Genomic DNA, 15,210 nt, shown 5'->3' with positions numbered 1-15,210 from the left:
TTTTACTCTGTGTTTTGATACTATGTACTGACTTTTTGCTTGTGATTTATGATTGTAAATCTGTGTGTAATGCTTAGGGATTTTGTTAAACGATGTATCAAAGGATGAATGAACATCATTCAGTCATGATTAATAAAATATAGACATTTCTTCCTTGACTGCACTAGCTGTGTGCATCAAAGGCTAGCTTTGGCTCATGCCGATTGGTGATAAACTCTGGCTTATCATGATATCCAAACTGGGCCAAGGGTTGGTTCAAATATTAAAAACCTAACCATGGTTTGGCGTTCCATGAATGAACCCTGTACTTGCCTGTTTCCTTTGCTTAATAGCTTCCTCGTTTGGGCACGAGCCAGGAACATACGCCTGACCCACCATTAGCCCTATCATCACTGGAAAGTGACACAAACTCAGGGGTTAAACACAATGACCTAGTGTTCTTTTTCTTGATATCAGCGTTACTGGCTATGCCTCATCAATGGAAAGCCAGATCAGAGTCCCCAGTAGAGACCTGGATAATTAAGTCTGGGACACCTTACACAGAGAAGGAAAGGGGTCAAAAAGGGATAGATTTGAGGAGGTTTTGTTTCTGCTCTTCTCTTCCATAAATAAGGGACAACATACTCTATGTCTCCTATGTGGAAAGGCCAATTGGGGGTTCATTGAAAGTGGGGTAATGCCTGAGGAAAAGAAAGACCTAGAAAATTTATCTCACCAGAAACAGCGCCTCTTCTCAGTCACAGCCGAGCACTGCAGCCAGAAAAACAAGTTCAGGTGTTGGGAAGTGGCAGGACCGATATGGGAGGGCTGAATCGCCGGAACTAAGGTAAGAAGTTAAAAGGGACATGGTCCTTTTTGAATTACAATGTTCATTTTACTCATTGGTTGCATGTGTTTAGGCAAGGCTGCTGTAGAATAGTATTCTGGACTTTAGTGTATGCCCAGATTTTGCAGCACAAACCCCTACCCTTAATTCCAAAGTATAAATGTAGTGGGTAATAATAGCCACACTTCTTACATAGAGCAAAAGTGCTAAATCTTAGAGTGCAGTGATATCTGGGGATTAATACTATCAAAACCAGGTATGTTTTGTCCTTCTCTCTCAATATAATAATCATTTGGTAACAGGAAAGCATAGAAATAGGGCAAGCTTCACATCAGAATAGCAGGCTTCATATGCTGCTAACAAACAGAATATGAACTAGTTTGTAAACTGTGTGTGCCTGTGTATCCCCGTCTTTCCATTGTGGAACGCAAGGAGGACACCTATCCAGTACTTGCCAGACTCATACCTTTAGATAGCTGGTGGCCTCACATCCCTTCATTGCACACCGTAGCACCATACTTTTTGAGAATCAGTTTGTGAAATTACAAAGTAATTCTTTGCAGACAGGATGAACCTCCCAACCATTAACTTCCATCACTTTTAACAATAACAGCTTTTGTGACAGTTGCCACAATAGTAGGTATATAGTCCTACTTCTCTCCAAAAAGGTTGTTGATTACTAGCTCATTGCCTCCAGCTAGATGTGTCATTTCTGTCAGTCTTCAGGCACTGATATTTTGTGTTTTGATTTGTTTGGCTATTTAATCTACATGTTGCAGACCCTGTATTAACTTTGTTTTCCCACCTAGTTCCTAAGTATAAGATTTTAAACCTGTATTTTTAGTGGTTTCTGATTTGTACTCATTCAAGGGTCCACAAACTTTGCTTGGCTTGATCACTTCTTCAAGGAGCAGGATCTTGGCCCTGACCTTCCACTATAACTCTGAAACTTTAAATGATTTCCAGGACAATCTCTTTGCCCCAGACCCCTTGAAGCTGGGGTGGGGTGGTGAGGCAGGGATCATCATCACAGTTAAACAGTACTTCTGAGATACCTAGGGCTCTGTTGGATTCACTACAATCGCAGCACAAAATAGGCTTGTAGAAATATTGTTGTCTGCTGATTTTGGACACAATTTGTTGTCTTTTACCTTATTGCCCTACCTTTTCCCCAACTCCAAGGTTGAAAGGAAGGTTGGACATCATTGTGCTTGCCAAAGGATGGTAGAATACTGATCATGCTGAGTAAAGTTGATTGAAATTGTGGACCCGTGTCAGTGTAGTTCATATTATGTTTGAATGTTGAAGCCTTTTAAGTACAGATTAGGGCTCCTAATTTTCTGGTGTATAGTCTGCCTCTGTATGCTTGCTGCTACCCTCTTCCTCTTGCTAATGATCAATGCAGCTTCATCTTTCTCCTAACCATTATTTTCTGTTTTTTTCAGAGCAGGTTACACTATTTAACACCCTAAAATTCTTAACTGCTGGCAAAAAGGTTGCGTTTGTCTTCTGCTTTTAGTTTGCCTGCTTGCGTGTTCCCTTGAATTACTGTTGAAGATTTTGAGGCTTTTCTTAGGTTATGTTCTCATCAGCTGTTTGTAAATTTTGGCTCCTTTGTAACTAGTGTAGAATTCATTCATCCATATATTTATCAACTGGTAGTTAATGTTTGACTTAGCTGTGTTTTGTTTTAACAATATTAAAGTTGTTGACTGTTGTTGCCAGACTATTTCACTTCTGTAGCTACAGGCACTATGCAGGGATAGAAAAATGTCAATTCTTAAAGGGGAAAACTGGGGTGTTCCCTTCCCTTAAAAGTTAATCTGGAAATGATGATGATGATGATAGAATATTTATTGCTTGCCCTTCACCACAAGGTCCCAGGGCGGGTCTCAACAATGTAAAATACAATATTAAAAACAGTTTAAAAGAGATTATGTAAATGGCGTGTTAGAATAAGCTATCCACATTTTCAACCCGCTTCTGAGCTCGGCCACAAATTTTGACTGTCCTCTCAGCCACATGAATATTGGGAGGTAAGAGTAACACTTGAGAGCTAGCTTTTGTATGCTGGCTTTGTGTCATACTTGGAGAGGGAATACTCTGGTTTTACGTTAACTCGCTTTGTTTGGATGAGGTGCAACCTTCTTAAAATCTATGGGAGTCTTGCCATTTACTTCAGTAGGATATGAATGGTAATACTTTGTCTAGAAACCACCAAGAGAAAAAAGTTGAGGTCTGCTTCCCTTTGGGGTGCATGTTACAGCAGATTTGGAAACGTGCCTGTCAGAAGGATTTATAGTTGAGGCATCACTACTGCCTGTTCAAGAATTGATCTTCTCTTCTTAGGGCAAAGAACTATAATTCCTAGCCAATATTATTGCCTATCTAAGGATTGAGAGTAGAGGTCAACAACATATGACTCCAAAGCTGAATCTGCCTTGTTGGGGAGATCCAGCTTTCAGCCTGAATGCAGGAGGTGCAGAGAGCAGTAACAACATGTATTCCACTTGTTGATGGAGAACCTGGCTCTCACAAGTTGTATACTACTAGTTGACTACCAGAGTTTCAGTTGTTGGATAGGTGCCTTGCTTTAATATATGTGATGCACAGCGTGAATAGTTCATCAGTACCTTCTTAGTCATGAAATCTTTTATTTTAAGTAATCTTCTGAAACTTGAGCTTCTATTACCTCCACCTTTAATTTCAAGGTTTTTTTCTTCAATAGAAAAGCAAGTATATCCTAGGTTTGAATAGATGCCTCTTATGGTCTAAACCACAGCTCCAGTTGCTCAGTCCCAGCTCCTGCCCACCTAGCAGTTCGAAAGCATGTCAAAGTACAAGTAGATAAATAGGTACCGCTCCAGCGGGAAGGTAAACAGCATTTCCATGTGCTTCTCTGGTTCGCCAGAAGTGGCTTAGTCATGCTGGCCACATGACCTGGAAGGTGTACGCCGGCTCCCTCGGCCAGTAAAGTGAGATGAGCGCCGCAACCCCAGAGTCGTCCGCGACTGGACCTAATGGTCAGGGGTACCTTTACCTTTTTATTTCCTCTTCATATTGCTAATTCTCAGTCATACCGCTGTTATAGAATTTTATATTTAAACAGAAGTACAGTATGTTTCTTCTTGGGGGATGACACATCATCTATTGAGATGATCTTGCTGCCTTTAATAAACAAAGAAGCAGAAAAAACCACCAGCTGATTATCCTTCTTGAATAATAGCCTTTTGAAACATATGCACAAGGCATTTGAAAGGCTTGCGATGCGTTCCCCCAGGTCTTGCTCTGGTCCTTTGTATCAGTGTAACAGTTCCCTTTTATATTTCTTTTCAGAAGGCTTTCTGGTACAATAGATGTGATTGGACAGACGATCACAATAAGCCGAGTAGAAGGAAGGCGGCGTGCGAATGAAAACAGCAACATACAGGTTTCCTTTTCCCCTCTTACATATGCGTATTGGGTACAACAAGACTGATTTTGCTTTCACCTTAGCTTCAGTTTAAAGAACTGAAAATGTGATGCATATAATATTTGATATGCAAAAGGAGTGAGCAAATAGAAAGCATATATATGATTAAGCCACTTGTCAAGAAATTGGAGAGAATTGCAGCTTGAAAGAACCCAGTGGCTTGTATCCAATGTAACCGTCCCATCAGTGTAAGGATTTACACTTGTGCAGTGGGACATCTCCTCCCCCCTCCCCCGCACATCCACTAAATCTGTTCTTGGAGTTCCCCCAACACTACGGAACAGATTTTGGGAGGGTGTGGGGTATGCACTGGAAAGAAGGGGGAGAAGTCCTATTGTTCTAGTGGAAAACTTTGCACTGACAAGACAATGCGTAGTACTGCATTGGTTACAAGTCTTTGCCCCTTGAAAAAGGAGACATTTAATTAAAGTATGGTATGCAATGAGTAAGGGATACGGGTGGTGCTGTGGGTTAAACCACAGAGCCTAGGTCTTGCTGATCAGAAGGTCGGCGGTTCGAATCCCCGCTACGGGGTGAGCTCCCGTTGCTCAGTCCCTGCTGCCAACCTAGCAGTTCAAAAGCACCTCAAAGTGCAAGTAGATAAATAGGTACCACTCCGGCGGGAAGGTAAACGACGTTTCCGTGCGCTGCTCTGGTTCGCCAGAAGCGGCTTAGTCATGCTGGCCACATGACCCGGAAGCTGTGCACCGGCTCCCTCAGCCAGTAAAGTGAGATGAGCACCGCAACCCCAGAGTCAGCCACGACTGGTCAGGGGTCCCTTTACCTTTTTATGCAATGAGTGCTCTTAGGGTGTTATAGTCATCAGCATGCTTTACTGCTAATGCAACATAGAATTGAGGGTAATGTTTGGCCCCAGCATGCTCACACTCGTGTGTTGTCAAAGTTTCACCTTGCATCTTCTCATTTCAAGTCAGCATACTTTTAGAAGTGTTTGTTAGAGAGTGAGAGATCAAAATGCATAGGATATTCCAGCAACGACCTGTATTATCCTTTTAATCTTCAGAGTTTTCACTGATAAATTTCTCCTGTTTCTGTTGGAAGGCAAATGCACGTTTCTTCATTTCAGAAAAAACTTTACTTAATCTGTAAATTAGGGGAAAATATGCATCCCCCCCCCCTTCTCAGAAGAAAATTGTAATGTTGGTTTTGTTTTGTAGGTTCTTTCTGAACGCCCCAGTGCCGACGTGGACAACAGTTTTACCAAGCCCCCTCCGTTTTTTCCTCCAGGAGCTCCTCCCACCCATCTTCCACCGCCTCCTTTTCTTCCGCCACCTCCATCTGTCAGTACTGCTCCCCCTCTGATTCCTCCTCCAGGTAAAAAAAAAGATGCAGAAAGGAAAAAAAACTCCATAATTAGCAGTGTTTCTGTTTAGATATCTAAAGTTGTGTTCAGGGTGTGTTTTATATATTTATCTATAATTGGGATTTGATGTTTTTCTGGCCAGTAAAAGATTTGCAATTTGCTTGACAACTTCCAAGAGTTACCTTGGCTTCACATGGTCCTTTCTTATGAAGGGTTTTTCACATCTTTTCCTCATCTTTCCTTCGAAGGCATTTTTCTTCATTATTTGCATTTTCTTCTGCACGGGTGAAGATCCCCTTACTTCACTGACGTTGCATTCAACTACAATTTGCTTCATGTAAGGGCTGGTGACTTGTGGCCTCCAGGCAGAATTGGATCAAAGGAAGGATGCCAGCTGGTGAAATGTTGGCCATGCTCCCATCACTGCTTTAAATTAAAGCAAAGCAATTGAGATGTAAAATTTCCACTGATTTTTAAACCTTTGCCTAGGCAAACTGCAAACCTAAATGCTATTCAGTCACCTGTGAAAATGAAATGCATTATGAATCATTTCACTTACATTAAATCTTAAGCTGCTTTATGACATATACTGTTTTTATTCAAACCATAATTACAAATATTTTGTAACCCAATATACTTGTAAATAGTGGGGAAACGAGTTGAAAATTGCATCAGCATTATGGTAAACAATTGTTATTTGGAGTTACAGTGGAACCTTGGTTGTTGAATGTGTCCACGCGGCTTCCGTTTTGAGTTTCTCTATTTTATTGAGGCTTCTGCTTTCAGTTTTTGGTTTTCGAACGTTTCGGAAGTCAAATGGTCTTCTGGAACGGATTAGGTTCAAAAACCAAGATTCTACTGTAGTACATAGTGCTTGATTTCTATCCATCAAGAAACAAAAGGAACTCCTACATTGAACATCTATGGCTCAGTACAGACACCATGGGTGGAATTCAGCATAGCGCTAAAGACATAATTCCATTGATGCAAACGTTTCTGTTGGAAATGCACTTACTCAAAATCAAGTTAATTCCTACCCTCCTATGATTCGTATAGGGCTTTCCTTCATTTTCTGTTTGTGTTTTTCTGGGATTTCACATCTCTGCACAGCGGCTGCATGACTTTCCAACCAATTTCATTCCAGCAAGGGAAGGAGGGGAGTCATGAATGTAGTTCTGGACAAACACAGTTTGCTTCTGGATTACCTGGAAGCATTGGGCAACTGCATATGAGCCTCTACTTCCTCTTCTAATGCAGCAGTTGGCATGAAGCTGGCTGGAAAGTTGCACAGAGGCTTCTGGCAGTAATGCCAAACCACTGTCTGTGACTCTTATTTCAATGACCTTAACTGCTGCCTAGCATGGTAGGAAGTGGATGTCTGAGGTGGGCTAGTCTTCAAAAGCAGTCCCATACCAAACTGCTTTCCCTTTTTGCCTATGTTCTTTTCCATGTGTCTCTCTGACCCTGTAAACATTAAAGGGGTTTTTGACCCTACTTTCCATTCTCCAGATGATGTCCCTTTTCTAAGACTTTTGCTCTCTCTCTTCCTGGCCCCTTTCAAATTTGGCATGTTTTTGGCAAATTGCATTCTTTACTGTGTGCTTAAATTCATATGGGCTAAACAAAGTGGGAAAGAGGAAAAACTAAAATCGTTTTTATACACAGCCCAGGTAATGCATTGCTAATGTGTAGTACAAAAAGGCCATGAAAATTTACAGTGCAGTCATGAGCATGGGACTTATATTGTAGTATGTATGTTTAGGATTGCAGCCTTGGTGCTCTTGAAAAGGGGTCGGCAAGGTTTACCTTGCCTGGGCCGGTTCACTTCAGTGGAGATCCCTCCGTGTGCCAGATCGCGCACATCCGCGTTTTCCAGTGTCTGCGCAGACACGATTTCTGGCGTCTGTGCATGCACAGATGCGATTTCTGGTGCTGTGGAAGTGAGTCGCCACACTTTGCCGGTTTAGTGCAGCGCATGAGGTCTCACCGAGTGGGCGGTTCAGTTTGGGGGTGGCTCGTGGGCCAGTTAAACGACCTCCATGGGCCTCTTGTGGCTGATCCCCGTTCTTGAACAACATAATTGTGCAGTTGGTATACAGCTTGCCATGTGGTTATGCTGGAAACCTTTGAACAAAAAAGGAGCAACATTTAAAGTACAGTAATTCTGTAGCATAGCACTTGCATACGTGGTTGGTTGGATAAATAGGAGATGTGTTGCCTTCAAATAGGAATGTAAAGAATAATATTAGCCTAAGCCTTGGGGGGTGAACTTCTAGTCCCACCTACAAGTAAGAGGCAATATTAAAGAAGAAGCTTTCATCTGTTGAAGTTCAAAGTTAAAATAAATCTGCATGTGTTGTGACTTTAGTTGAGCCCTTTGGTGAAAGCAGCAGAGGACTGGTAACCTTCAGACAGGTTGATGAGATGAGCCCAGCCAGAAGATTTTGTTTGCTATCTCCTGTATTTTCAGCCCATTTGAAAATAACTTATAAGTAGTGGCTTTGGCTTCCCCAGGCTTATTTTAATTTTGCTTCTGCCAGCATTCTGTCTTCAAAGCTCCTACCAAAATAGAACCTGCCCATTCCTCATTGGTCTAAAGAGGGAAAAGTTTCTTGTTAGTTTCTTGTTACCTAATATTAGCTTGGAACTACTGGCCAGAACGTTTAAGCATTCAAATATAAAACATCCTTCAGAAGATCCTTTGAAAAAGGATCTCACTTTGAAGTTTGGTCTCTTGTACTGTGTTCACTTAGCCACTCGTGATGCAAATACCTTTGAGACAAAAAGAACCATCACTGTTTGAAAATATAACACTAGAAAGTTGAATAGCTGCTACTGGAAAGGACTCTCAACTAACAATTGCAGTAATAATGTCTGGGCTAAGATTTTCAGGAATTAGGAATTTTTAAAATTGCCCATTCTGTAGACTTTCCTACAATGCTTTGGAAAAGCAGCTAAATATGCTTGTTGGTAAAATATGTCATGTGTCTGTGTTAGAAACGTGGAAGTTATTCTATTAATGCCATAAAGTCAGTGCATTTTTGATGACAGTATGGCCCAGTTAACATTAACCTGTCATTTTACATTTTGAATCTGCTGTCTTGTCTGTTAACATTGAGGATATAAAGGCACAGGTGGGTTTTTGCATTGACTTGTGCATGCATATCCATACGTATGTACAGCGAAAGGAGTACTTCCTTGCAAGTGTTCTTTAAACTGATTATTGTTGCATACGTAACTGCATTAATTTGTAGGGTTAGATTTATAGAACGTGCTTAGTGTTGATAATAACACTTTTATATTCCAGATGCTATGAACCTGGAATTCAGTGGAAAATCTTTATAGGATTGTTAATGAAGTTTCATTGTGTTTACTCAGTGTTGCCTGGACGATGAAGTCGTGATAAATACGGAATCTTCAGAGCAATCTGTTAATTTAGGGAAGCAGCAGCTTTAAGTTAATTAATATGGGTGTGTTACTTTCAGAGAGTTTTAAGCAGTGACCCCACACCACAGAACCTTGTTTGGCACATGTGTCAAGGTGTATGCTGTGAAGCCTCCCCGCTCCCCATATTTATGAACTTAAAGCCACTAATGTCACCTTGCATTTGGCCCAAATCCTGCCGCTGGTGCAGCTGCCCACTAATTCAACCTTGGATCAAAGCCCAATATGGAGTGGCAGTAGCTGAAATTGCTATCAACTCTTACTGGCTTTTTAATACGTTGTTGGCATGAGTGCCATGATACCTGTTCTGGTAATGTGGGAATCAGAATAAACTCATTACTGAAATGACTGGGTGCATTTTTTTTGTTTTTAGGTATACCAATAACTGTGCCACCGCCAGGTATATTTATCTGTTTTAGTAGTATGAAACATAATGTGAATGCAATTTTGCTATAGGGGGACAATCTGCCACTTCCCTTTATTAAAAAATTTTAAAAAATGTACTTTGATTTTTTTGGAGAAAATAGCTAAAATTCAGAAATAGTTTTTAATTGCCAGGTAAATATATATAATTGAAGAATTGGATAAAATAAATGGAATAGAATAACTATGCTAAGTATAAGATTGCAAGGATATGATGTAAGAAAATAGTGGTTTAACTTTGGGCATGTCATTCCTTTTCACTGTTATACAGAGTTATCTTAATATATATACACAGCTTGCATGTACTGGGTTTTTCAGGCGTTAATTAGCAGTGATAAGCTAAGGCAACTTCTTTGTTTCTCAAATATTTCAGGCTTCCCTCCCCCACCTGGAGGACCACCACCTTCCCTAATACCGACCATAGAAAGGTAAATTTCAGTTTGTAGAATGATCTCAACTAAGCACGTTTTCCCTGCATGCCAAGCAAGGTGTGGTTATTGCTTCAAGTTTAGAGAACAGCTGGGCATGGCTCTTGATGTGCTCATGCCAACAGCCTCTGATGGCAGTGGGTGAGGAGGAGAAGATCTATTGAGTCTGTTATAGGTGCAGAAACATTGCAGGTCCAGGGCTACTTCTCCTTACTTGACCTTGGGCTAAACTTGTAAGGAGGCAAAAGCAGAGAGGGTAAGCATTAGCAAGGAGAGCTGTGGTATATATTATCAACCAGCTAAATTTTTTTGATGCTTTGTTTTGTTTAATTTTTAGTGAAATGGTTGCTTGTTGGATTGGTGGAAGTGCTAGGGAAAATAGTGACTAGCTACCTCTGTAACTGCTCTTGCATTTAGTATTTTTTCTGGAAGGTCTCTAGACCCTCTTCCAATAGACAGAAAAAAATAATCCTCCCATCTGAGTTATTTTGAAGGCTCCAGGAGATTTTCAGGTTGTCCTTTCAGTTAGATTAAGCACTCATCATTTTGCTTAAGATGGTTTTTCTTGCTCCTTTGGGCACTCTTCCCTACAGAGTCTGAACTTTCATTGCCTTATGTACAATTGCCTGTAGAGTTTAGTCCCTCTGTCGAGTCCTTTTCTCCTGCCCTGCTTCCTGATTGCCACATTTCCAACATAATTTTTTCTTACACAGAATGATTTTGTTCTTCCTTACACTTCTAGTTGAATGAAGTTCTCCATAAACCTAAGAGGCTGATAAACATTGCTTAAGGTTTTCATTATCTCGTTTCTAAAACCACAGTCCAAAAGTGTTTTATAAAATATTAAACTGTTTTCAAGAAGAAAAATAGCACTCATCTAAGTATGGTAGATGAGGTAAATATAATTAATTCAAGATATATGGGGAGTAATAAAACATATAATAGAAAGTAAATTAAACCATGCATATCTTTTTTAGCCTTAGTATTTTACTTATTTCAGCTGATATTTTCCCCATTCAGCTGAAACATGGAGAATGTGAAGTTAAATAGGATGCAAGTATATTTTTACTTCCCAGCAGGAGTGCTGCTGTTCAGCATCCATGTCCTCCAGCCATGCTGTTCTCCAGGATGCTGTAAACGAGAGCTAGATCCACCCTTGGCCCAACTTCCAGTGCATGCTGGGGGTGGAGGTGACTACTATTCCCCAAACATACAGCACACAGAAAACACACTAGACAGGCATACATACACATCTCTCCTCAGGTGATTCATGCAGATCATCTGAGAAAGGGGTTTTACTTGCCCTCTTTTCGGGACAGTCATCTGATGAGTGGGGCAGTTTGCATCCTCAGCCCAGCCCTGTGATGAGGACACAAACAACTCCATCCCCACGTAACTATGCGCCCCCAGTGCTATTGCCACCTGGAAATTGAGCTGGTGGGGAACGTATGGTGATCTTGGGGGTTCACCACCTGTAATGTAAGCTATAAGGAGCTCAAATAAGCCATTCCACTTCTTCTTTCTTCCACTGGTGTCCCTGCTCCCCCAACAGATTAAGCACTCATTATTTCATGGCTACTGAGCATGGTCACACATCATTGGGCCATGGGAGGGAGCTGCCTCCTTTTAAAAAAAAAACAAAACAAACCCCCAAATTTGTACTTTTTGCTCCAAGCATACTGATATAGCTCTCTTGTTTCTCAGTGGCCCAATTTTGGCTCCATTTCTGTCAACATTTATCATCTGAGTTGGCTGTTAGTGTGTATGATGAATAGCAGTCTCATAGTGATTTTATATGGCAGACTGTCCAACTGGGACCTTCATTCACCCTGTCCCTTGTTGTAGTGAATAAAATAAATGTGTGGATGAATTTGCCACATTTGATTGCTTGCGAGGCGGGATAGATTCCTGGCCACTGCTGAGCTGCACAAGAAACACTCCTTCCAGTGTTGGCATAGAATCATAGAATTGTAGAGTTGGAAGGGACCACGAGGATCATGTAGTCCAACCACCTGCAATGCAGAAATCTTATGTCTAATATGGGGCATGCAGGGTTGGTCCAGTTGGCCAGATTGTCTTCTGTCATCGCACCAGAGCTGAAAGCACAATATGTGTAGAGCGAGAGGCAAAAGCTACAGTCACTCCAAATTACTTTGGCAGATATGACATGATGGTGATGATTTTATTACCCAACCTTTACCCTGAAGAATCAGGGTGGGTTATAGTACTTTAAAATACAACATAAAAAATAATTTCCACTCACAAAAATACGGTGGGTCGAAAAATATATATCAAGTGTCAAAGACCAGCATATTGTTGGCACCTGTCTCTCTCAAGAGACAGTAGATACCAGTCATACCACTGCATTAGCACCAGTCATACCACTGCGTTAGCTCCAGTCATACCACTGCATTAGCAGCACTGAAATGACGTCCCTGTGGTGGAAGCCTGGGCAGTGTGAATGGAGGTCCTGGGCTGCCCAGACAGGACCCCTCTCTTGGCCTCACTCATGCAGTCCAAAGGAAAGCAGAGCAGTACATTTGGCACCAGCTTGGCTGCAGGTGTTGGTGGAAGGAGGCGTACAAGGTGCCATCCAGACATCGCCACTCCGGATTTGTGTAGGGCTTACCCCTCAGCCTTTTCTTCTGCCAAAGACATCCAGCAAGATAGTGGAGGTTTAGGATCAAAGGTAACAAATCGGATACAGTGGTACCTCGGGTTACAAACGCTTCCGGTTACAACACTTTGGGTTATAGACTCCGCTAACCTGGAAGTAGTACCTCGGGTTGAGAACTTTGCCCCAGGATGAGAACGGAAGTCACGCGCCGGCGGTGCGGCAGCAGCGGGAGGCCCCATTAGTGAAAGCACGCTTCAGGTTAAGAATGGTTTCAGGTTAAGAACGGACCTCCGGAACGAATTAAGTACGTAACCAGAGGTACCACTGTAATGTTAAAAATGACTTCACTGACAACAGTGACTTTTAAAGTATCACATGAATGATTACTGACTTTTAAAGTATCACATGAATGATTACATCCCTGGTATGACAAGTATCATACCCTATCAGCTTCAGCAACCAGAACTTGCTATTTTAAATGGTAAGATGAATTTATTGTGTGCTTCTCTTTCAACAGTGGACATTCCTCTGGCTATGATAGCCGCTCAGCTCGGGCATTTCCATATGGCGGTGGTAAGTGTCTTCAAAACTGCTTGAAAATGGGCTTTCCAGGTGGCTAGACTTTTAAGTTCAACCTATGTTGAGTTAGCAGGTTAGCAGCTTGGTGCACAGCTACTCTTTGAGACGCTTCTAACCTTTATTTTTATATGTAACCTCTTCCTCTCATTCAGGATGCATTGATGCAAACAAGCTTCTCATATAATAGTTTTTAATTCTTTGGGGAAAATAGTGCTCAGTTTCTGGTAAGCGTGTGAAGCTGGTAAGCATGGTGTATGACATATATTCTCCTTTGCACACATAAACAAATGCCATCTGCTGTGTTTGGTTCCTCTCCCTTGTTTTTTAGTCAGGTATTTACTCTTTGTAGTTATTACAAAGAAGAAGAAAAATATTTCACCAAACATTTTTCAACCTTCTGTTTATTTTCCTTTTAGAAATTGACAGGCAATAATGTTCAATGTGCAGACATTTGGCTTAAGTGCGGGTTTTGATAGCAGTATTAATTAGAGATTTGTTTACTGTTAAGTTATAGAAGTAGTGCCCGGTCTCTCTCCCTCTCCCTCTCTTTCTCCCGCATCTTCATGGGTCAGATTAAAAGTACAGTGAATTTGTAGTGACCAAGAAGCAAGAATGAAGCTCCAGTAAAATGGGAGGAGTGTGTGGGTATGAATGAACAAACCAGAATTTTGCTTCAGGTAACAAAAAACAGATGATGCTCAGAATGACTTCTTTAATGGAAAGCAGATGCCTTTATTAATCTGTGCTCATGTGAAAGTATTGAAACTGCCTTCTCTGTCTTCCATATTTCGGAGGAGGTCTCACACTTGGTGCCTCTATCCTCAAACAACATATATTATGAATTCTTAGGTGTAATGTGAAGCACACATAAGGGCTGCGTTTCTTTTCTGTGCAAGTGCTTTTGGAGGAAGCTGACTGGGAGAATGTGTCGCTTCAGAATAGGACATCTACAGAAATTATCCCCAAGCACTCATGAAGAAAACATAACAGATCTTAAAACTGGCATCAGATATCACATTCTGAGCACTGATTCAGATGTGTTGACCACAAGTTTTGCATGGGTAGGATGGTGTTTGAAACAGCATGGATGTGAAACTGTCTTCCACATTATGCTCTTTTGGGAACTAGGTACAAAGAGGGGCACTTCAAAATTATCAGAATTATACATTGTAAACAACACTATCACTTTTTTGGCATGGAATATGTAAGAATCCCCAAAGTACAACTAATACTGGAAGCACTTTATTCCATATTTCATTCTGCGTATTTTAGTTTAGATGGGAATACCATCTTTAATTCTCACAGAGATGCTGCAGATTTAGATGAGAAAGGGAAGGAAGTTTAGTTCTTGGGCCTGATCTGTGAGAATACTGCTCTTCCTGCAGCACAGTCCTATTCATGTCTACACAGAAGTAAGCCCCACTGAGTTCAGTAGGGCATCCTCACAGGTAAGAGTATAGAATTTCATCCTGCCTTTGCTCATCTACCTTTTTTCATATACACTTCTGGCAGCCCTTTGATGTTTTTGACGATTAGTTCTGTAAGCTATAAAGGACCAACTAGGATTCATCAAACATGTTTTCTCTTGGCAAATGACCACAGGCAAGAACTCAGTGATAATGTGTTTGTAGCCTTCTTACATGTGAGTCTTAAACTGAATAGATTTGTTGGAGCTGAAAGTTGCCTACACGGTTCTCCTTCTGCTTGTTTAATCCCCATAACAACCCTGTGAAATAGATTAGGCCAAGAGACAGTGACTAGGTCACCAACTCCATGGCCAAGTGAGGATTTGCATCTGGTCTCCCAGGTCCTAGTCTGACATCATAGGTGCCAACTCCATAGGGCTGAGATGTCTTCAACCCCCCCAAGTCTGTTGGGATAGGGTTGAGCCCCCTTCCAATCTTGAGAGGTTGGGCCTTGTGGCAGCGGGTCTCGCAGCTATGGCGGAAGTCCTCACTGTGCCAGGCCTCGTGGCAGAAGTGGGCCTCACAGGAACTTGCAGCGGCAGCGGGTCTCGCAGGGGCTCACTGCAGTGTGCGGCATGCGTGATGTCACACGTGCGTGTCGCATGCTCAGGCAGCGGGGACCCCCCCCCCC

General features: G+C 41.7%; 1 protein-coding gene across 4 annotated transcripts in view; it reads left to right on the top strand.

Annotated features, from left to right (window-relative positions):
• Positions 1-15,210, top strand: part of FIP1L1 (factor interacting with PAPOLA and CPSF1) — a 34,312-nt gene that overhangs the window by 10,829 nt on the left and 8,273 nt on the right. For 2 of the 4 annotated variants that reach the window (XM_081875806.1, XM_081875804.1), the window contains 6 exons: positions 719-826; positions 4,163-4,256; positions 5,477-5,633; positions 9,440-9,466; positions 9,863-9,917; positions 13,052-13,107. In XM_081875806.1, the coding sequence (XP_081731932.1) occupies positions 719-826; positions 4,163-4,256; positions 5,477-5,633; positions 9,440-9,466; positions 9,863-9,917; positions 13,052-13,107 (497 nt within the window). The remainder of the gene's footprint in view (positions 1-718; positions 827-4,162; positions 4,257-5,476; positions 5,634-9,439; positions 9,467-9,862; positions 9,918-13,051; positions 13,108-15,210) is intronic. The other 2 variants (XM_081875805.1, XM_081875807.1) reach the window with 1 other exon arrangement.

This window comes from Podarcis erhardii (genome assembly GCF_964252035.2).
Source record: "Podarcis erhardii genome assembly, chromosome: 9".
Classification (NCBI taxonomy): domain Eukaryota; kingdom Metazoa; phylum Chordata; class Lepidosauria; order Squamata; family Lacertidae; genus Podarcis; species Podarcis erhardii.
The sequence above is the reverse complement of the archived record's forward strand: the minus strand, read 5'-3'. Positions and strand labels throughout refer to the sequence as shown.